The sequence below is a fragment of the Mus pahari genome, chromosome 5, assembly GCF_900095145.1.
Source record: "Mus pahari chromosome 5, PAHARI_EIJ_v1.1, whole genome shotgun sequence".
Lineage (NCBI taxonomy): Eukaryota > Metazoa > Chordata > Mammalia > Rodentia > Muridae > Mus > Mus pahari.
The window spans coordinates 149,542,712-149,550,696 of NC_034594.1; the positions used below are offsets into that span (position 1 = coordinate 149,542,712).

Genomic DNA, 7,985 nt, shown 5'->3' on the forward strand with positions numbered 1-7,985 from the left:
GAGCCAAGGCAAGTGGGGATCTAACCACCAGCCAAAGAAAACAGGCCTTGCAGGTTTCTTCCATTGATCCCTCATAAAAGCATTGTCATCTTCTGCCTATAATACCTCCTCCTTAGTTTGAATTAGCTTCCTATTTACTTAATGGACTCATGGTAGGACCTAAGGTAATACTCCTGAAAATTAGGTATTCAACTATGACTTTAACTGCAAGAGGCAAGTACCAATAAGTATTTGGTTATGCAAGTAAAAATTACAGATGTCAACTGCTATTTATCTTATGGAGAAGCTGTCAGTCACTAAATAGGAACTCTCTCCACAAGTACACATTTATTTCAGCCTCTGCCAGTGGAAGTGTTAGAGCAGATGTTGGCAGACTGTGACATACAGTATGTCTTTAAAACTTGTTGGGGTGTGAAATTTCATAAGGTCAAAAAATGCTGCATTTTGATCAGCAGATAGAGAATTTTCTGTTCTTTTATAAATTATTTCAGAAAAACCAATAGAATTGCTGCTAAAATGGACATTTCCTTAGTAGGACATGACAACTGTTTAAAAGGTAATTTCTACCACGTTCAGAAGCAAATGTTCAACCACAATTCCTTTAGCCTGAAATACGTCTTAAAGCAATTTAAAAACTTAATATAGTATTCCTGTTGTCAAAGTGATTAAATAATTTTACTTACAAGAGCCACTAATATATGATGAACATGTTTTGATAGACTTTTTCTTAATACACACATATATATGTATTTATAACATATAATGATAAGCAGCTTTCATCTCAAAAATAAAAGTTCTCTACACAAGAAAGCAGATATGAATGCAGAAGGTTTTTAAATTAGTTCCCAAGGAAGTTCTCAGAGAAGTATCCAGGATGGTAAAGATCAAAGTATGTTGCACATAAAATTTGTTTTGATAAAAATTTGGATAAAATTTTAGAACAATAGTATCCTTCCTCGATTATTTGTAATTCCATATTCTTTTAGCTTTATTTTAAAAACTGAAAATAAAGTTTGAAATTCTTTTGTGGTAAAATGAATTTTATAATACTTAAAAAATGTTTTATTTCCTGAATCTTTTGGTTATTTAATTATGTTCACAAATATCAATTCTCCCTCCCTTCTTTTTCCAACATATCTCATCCAACTAAAATAGTGTAAATGAGGTCATCTAATTAAAAATGTTAACACTGTAGGATAGATTGTACCTAGTTCTATATGCCAGTTTGAACTTGAAACGGCTTTAGTTCTGGATAAACACGGGAGGAGCCTTTACTTGGATCAGTAGGTATAAACCATTTAAAGCTTGGTCAAATATGAAGATGAAAATAATCGTTATTATCATCAAGAACACCTTTTAATTAAACAAATGCAACGAAGACATTTCTAAGTAAACTATGAGCATTTTGTAAGTTATTCTGAAGAAACATGAATATAACTAAAAATATAAAATAATCTCAGGAAAAGATTTCTAATAGAAAAACATTTATATAATAAGACAAACAACCAAAACTGTGACAGGGAATCCTGTGAGGTAATGCAGAAAGGAGGATAACATCTTACAACCCAGACCATAGGTCCTTATTTACATTTTATATAAAAAAACTTAAGTTGTGTACGTGGGCAATTTTATTTATTACATTCAACTCTAAATATGGAAAACAGTAAACTACATTGCTCTGCATAAGATCATAAGTCCCTGTCATAAGGAGTTGAAATTTCTTACAGAGTTGATTATTTCTTTCTGTTAAGTGTAAACAAACTTTCATGCTGGTTTCTCAGATCCATACAAACACCTGTCACATAACATCATGCAGATAAATGAACCCACAGTGAATTAACAACTGTTAGTTTCTTACTTGCCACTGAGAAGTTGTTAAGGGGATAAGGTAAGTCCACATCTTGAGGTTTCTCCTTATAGCCTATGAATGAGCCATCTGTCTTCAAAAGGAAGTATCTTGGCCTCCAGTTTTTTATATATTCTCCTACATGGAAAGAACACACATGTTAATGCCAAAAATGAAGTAATGTATGGTTTAATACGTCCCGTAACACTGACCTCCAAAATTTTAATGAGGTATTTTTTTAACTTGACTTGCAAAGGAAAATAAGACTACAATTAAATTTAATAAACCCCAGATACTTTGCTTTTAGTGACTCCATACTTTGATTATTCATTTGGACTGTTACTCCTTCAGAGAATCATTCTTCTGAATGCATATTTTGTTTAGTTTTCCACTTTATCAGTTGGCTGTTAAAGCATATTTTCAGCCATTTTATAAGGCCCTAGTAATTTCATGAACAGTATTTATGAATTGCAGGGAAAACAGATCATAAGCAGAGTGTGAAATACAAGTTCCACTTTCATGATCAATAATATTCCTTTGTGGCTTTTGTTTTTCAAACAAGGGGAAAGAAGCTAACTCCTTTTCCCTTGTAAGACAGGGTCTCAGAGGATTACCTCACTCAATCGTCTGGCCTCAGCCTCTAGGATTATTATAGGATGTATTTCCTTGTTAATCTTGACCTTAACTTCCTCTTTCTAGGAAAATAACCTTTCACACAATGCTATGACCAGTCACAAAACTGAAAGAACATGAGTTAATAAAGCTCAAAACCACACCGAAGTTACATATAGAAACAAATGCAACACAATATAGTTATTGGGCATGACTAACTCTATAGAAATGTGCATTTTATTAGATTTCCATATGAGGTCCTCCTAACTACCAAAATAGACCCAAATTGAACCAGCAGTGCCTTACTAGCTCAATGGGAAGCGAGGAAGAGCAGTTCATACCTGCTTTCTCAGCACTAGAGGAGGGGAGGCTGAAGCAGGAGCATCACCATGAATACCAGGCCATGCTGAGCTGCAAGCCAAGACTTGGGGGAGGAGGGTTTATAGAGTAAGTGCATCAGCAAGGGAGGAAGGAAGAATGGTGGAAGAGAAAGAAGAAAACGCTGAAGGGGAGGAGGGAACCATGTGGTCTGCTATTAGTAAGTGCTATTAGTAAGTGCTGAACTACAAAAATCTGAAAATTTTACATTTGATACAAAGCAGCTTGTTCTTTCGGCCAAGTTTAAACCTAACCCTTGACTTCTGGCATGCCTTATACTACCAGTAGTAAGTCAGAACAAACTTCCTTAGGATCTCCCTGACAGCCTTCCCTAACTGGCCCATTACTGCTTTACATCCAGTCTCTGTTAATGTTCTCAATTGCTTTCCCCAAACCACACCACAGCTTCTACTAACAAATCACCTCCAGATTAATCTTATCGGAGTGTACACTCCATTGCTTTTCCCATTATCCTGCTCTAACGTATTTTTACACTAAAACAACCTGATGGGCATGTGCAGCAACACTCAGGGGACAAAGACAGGTGGATCCCTCTGAGTTCAAGGCCAATCTGGTCTACAGAGTGAACCCTAGGCCAGTCAAGGCTACAAAGTAAGATCCTGTCTCAGAAAACAAACAAAACAAAAAAAAAGCAAACTCATTGCATTTAATGTAACATATATTTACATATATGTAGCATGATTATATATGATATATACATATATAAGTTTTTCCTGAGCAGCATGGTGGCGTGTAACCCTTGCACTAGGAAGGCAAAGGCAAGGGACTACAAGTTAAGGCTACACCTGACCTCTTAGTAAAAAAGCAGCGTCACTGTACAGCATTTCTACCTACACCTAAACACAAATAGCTGGACTTTCTTTTCTGTTAATACATTCAATTGAAATTGAATTATAAGATTGAAATATAAGAAGAGAATAAAACTCAATTGGATAACTGAGGAAGGGAAGCCTATTCAAATAGCTGTTAGCTTACTCAGATTGTATCTTGAATAAATCTTGCATACTGTACATTTTTAAAATCATGTATTAGTCATACAGATACTGGTTTACTGATTAAATAGTTCAACTTTCACAGCTGAAACACTTTACATAGTTTTATTTGTTATAATTAATCAATTTCATTTAAAAAAATTTTTTTAAAGTACTGAGAAGCTTGTAAAGCTATGATAGCAAACATGGTTTCCAAACTTCTACTCTTTGCCCTTGGAGCTCATTTTTTATTATCTCAGCAACTACTGCCATTCTTTGTTGACTTGCATCGAAATACTCTAGTACCCTGTATTTAAACTGCCTATAACCTGATTGATAGTCATAGTAAATAAGTAAAAGATATAAGCAAATGTAAATATTTCACACATGCATATAGGTAGATAAATTTCAACACACATATACCTGATGCCTTCTCTACTTTTATTAAGACAAAATTCATTCTTGGAAATCACATAATATTTACTTAAGTTCACAGTTCCTATACAACTTTAAAAAGTTGTTCCTGTGTTGACTGCCAATATTATTTAATTCTTTCTTATTTAATTATGTGTTACTATCTAATTTTATATTGTTAGGTGCCAATATCTAATCAATGATGTAGCATTTAGGTTCCAAAGGCTGTTGATAACAAGAACAGATTTATACTGATACAGTTACATGTCTGTCAAGATGAACAGCAAATGATAATTTCACAATCATACAAAGATAAAATGAAACAAACTCATTTGAAAAGTATAAAAACCACATCATAATTAGAATCAGTTTTCTTATGTAAATAAGAACTGAACACATTCTTTCAGAGCAGAGGACAAAGAACCATTTTATATGTTTCTACAAAAATTCTGAAGAAAAAAAACGACTTCAGCATGGTGTGCTGGCTTTATTAAATATACCTTTTCCATTTCCATAAATAGAATGAATGTGTTTGCCTCTGAAGAATGATCCTTACATAGGGCATAAAGGCTGTGAGTGAGTGAACAACAGAAATGGGAGTGTCTCTTGTTGCTTCCCTAGGCCCAATATAGGAGTAAACTTTCCTAGCCTGAAACGATGTAAAACGTTAGTTTTTCATGACTAACTCCCTGGCATGGCACTGAGGACAGTGATTACTAAGTACTGCTAGGGTAGAACTGTCTCTATAGCATAAGGAGTCCCAACTGGGCCTTTTCCAAGTGACCATGAAAAATTACCTACATAGTTCTGCCACTAATGCAGTAATTTCAGCAATGAGAGCTCAAAAAAAGAAGATGTCATAAGGCTGTTCTATGAGTAGAAACAAAAAAATCCTATATTTTATGGACCTACATGCCCAGAATAACAAGAAAACTTCAAATGATCAGTCATTAAGATAAACTACCAGCCATGCCGCTTTTAGTTGTGATGCTGTAATATGTTCATGTGCATGCACATGCATGGAGTAAGAGGAGCTTTGGGATCTTTCTACATCTCAAATATTGGGATTTGAGGTCTAAAGCACTGCACCCAGATCTTAACATGGGTGCTGAGCATCTGATCTCAAGTCCTTATACTTGTGCATCAAGTACTGTAGAGACTAAGCCATTCCACAGCCCCCATAATTCTTTTTTTTTTTTTGAGACAGGGTTTCTCTATATAGCATTGGCTGTCCTGGAACTCACTTTGTAGACCAGGCTGGCCTCAAACTCAGAAATCCACCTAAATCTGCCTCCCAAGTGCTGGGATTAAAGGTGTGCACCACCACTGCCCCGCTCCCATAATTCTATTTTTAAAGATAGTACTCGCATCTAAGCTAATATTAAATTTCAACAATCATTGTAGGATCAATTGGATAGAGTGGCCAGCACAATCTTTTCCTAACTTATCATCCACTATAACTTGTGCTTCTTCTTCCTTATTCTCTTTGATGAGAGGGTATATACACTGTAAAATCCAGTGTTTCTAAAATGAATGGTCAGGCTTTGCTTATTGTCAGAGTTGTTCCCAGTTGTATGTCCTTAGGCAATACTGTCACTATGCAAACATTACTGAATAAATCTAGATCATACAGCCATCTCATAGGTAATCCCCTTGCCTGTGTCTGTAGTGTATGTGCATAACCTATTGCTCATAGGGTTACAATGAACAAAATAAGATTAAATCAAGACCAAGAAGAAATGATGCAATCAAAAACCAAGATAAATAAATACAAGTTACTAGTGTCCAAACAAAGTATACTATCTTACCATGTACATTTTTTAATTAAACAGAAGTAACTCTATATAATGACTGAAAGCATCGTATAGAAAATATGTAAGCCAATATCCATCAAATTATTATCAAGTACGATTCACTATATAATTATGGCATATTTTAGAGCAACCAGCTCTAAAAATTTGTTTACAATAGAATCACCACAACCACATAACTAATGAATTTTATAATGACTATATAATTTCTCAGCGCTATAATCAATATTATGGGACCACCATTCTATATATGGTCTTTTACTTTCCCAAAAAGGATTCTGGCATTTTAGAGTAAAGTAATTACTAAATGATAGACCTTCAAAAGAAGTACAGATCCCAATCTCTGGAATTACCCAATTCTATAAAAGAGAATATTATCACATTTTGCAAGAGAGGCAAGAAGGTTACTGATTTTTAGAACAGTTTTTTCTGGATAATCCAGGTAGCCCCATATAAATTTAAAATACACTTAAAATAGTAGATTTGATAGAAAAGTAAACATGGCATATGAAGGAAGCAGGTGACCATGGAAACAATGGCAGAAGATTCAGTACAAACTGGAAAAAAAAAAAAACAACTTAATCCACCAGAAATAAGAATAAAGAACATATTTTCTCTGAAAGTTCTGAAGAAAGAGTAACCTTGCTCATGTCTTGTTTTCTGTAGTGCTTGCCTTGACTGTGAAATATTTGTTGCTATAAGGCATCATTGTAATTGTTTAATATATCCACCCTAAGAAATGAAAGACACCTTTTATATGTACTATTATCAAAGACTTATGCAAAGATTTATTCATTTATTTATTTCATGTATGTGAGTATACTGTTGCTGTCTTCAGGCACACCAGAAGAGGGCACTGGATCCTATTACAGATGGTTGTGAGCCACAATGTGGTCACTGGGAATTGAACTCAGGACCTCTGGAAGAGCAGTCAGTGCCCTTAACCGCTGAGCCATCTTGCCAGCTCCCAAAGACTTATTTATACAACAACCACAAAAATAAATCTAATGATCAATTATCGTTTTAGCATGTTATAAAAGGACACAGCGGTACTCAGTCAATTTCTTTTTTTTTTTTTAATTAGATATTTTCTTTACTTACATTTCAAATGCTATCCCAAAAGTCCCCTATACCTTCCCCTAGCCCTGCTCCCCTACCCACCCACTTTCACTTCTTGGCCCTGCCATTCCCCTGTATTGGGGCATATAAAGTTTGCAAGATCTAGGGGCCTCTCTTCCCAATGATGGCCGACTAGGCCATCTTCTGCTACATATGCAGCTAGAGACATGAGCTCTGGGGGTTCTGGTTAGTTCATATTGTTGTTCCACCTATAGGATTGCAGACACCTTCAGCACCTTGGGTTCTTTCTCTAGCTCCTCCATTGGGGGTCCTGTGTTCTAGCCTATAGATGACTGTGAGCATCCACTTCTGTATTTGTCTCATACGAGACAGCTTTATCAGGGTCCCTTTAGCATAATCTTGCAGGCATATGCAATAGTGTCTGGGTTTGGTGGCTGATGATGGGACGGATCCCTGGGTGGGGTAGTCTCTGGATAGTCCATCCCTTCATTTTAGCTCCAAACTTTGTCTCTGTAACTCCTTTCATGGGTATTTTATTCCCTATTCTAAGGAGGAATGACGTATCCACACTTTGGTCTNNNTTCTTGGTTTTCTTGTGTTTTGCAAATTGTATCTTGAGTATTCTAAGTTTCTGGGCTACTCCATTGTCTAAATGTACCACATTTTCTGTATCCATTCCTCTATTGAGGAACATCTGGGTTCTTTCTAGCTTCTGGCTATTATAAATAAGGCTGTTATGAACATAGTGGAGCATGTGTCCTTATTACCAGTGGGAACATCTTCTGGGTATATGCCCAAGAGAGGTATTGCTGGATCTTCCGGTAGTACTATGTCCAATTTTCTGAGAAAATG

The 7,985-nt window shown here is 35.6% G+C and overlaps 1 protein-coding gene across 8 annotated transcripts in view; it reads right to left on the minus strand.

Annotated features, from left to right (window-relative positions):
- The window catches only part of Akt3 (AKT serine/threonine kinase 3), a 250,033-nt gene that overhangs the window by 118,212 nt on the left and 123,836 nt on the right, over window positions 1-7,985 (minus strand). For all 8 annotated transcript variants that reach the window (XR_003843865.1, XM_029538449.1, XM_021198899.2 and 5 more), the window contains one exon: window positions 1,859-1,984. Coding sequence is in view for 2 of the 8 variants with exons in the window: in XM_029538449.1 (XP_029394309.1) it covers window positions 1,859-1,984 (126 nt within the window). In the remaining 6 variants the exon portion in view is untranslated. The remainder of the gene's footprint in view (window positions 1-1,858; window positions 1,985-7,985) is intronic.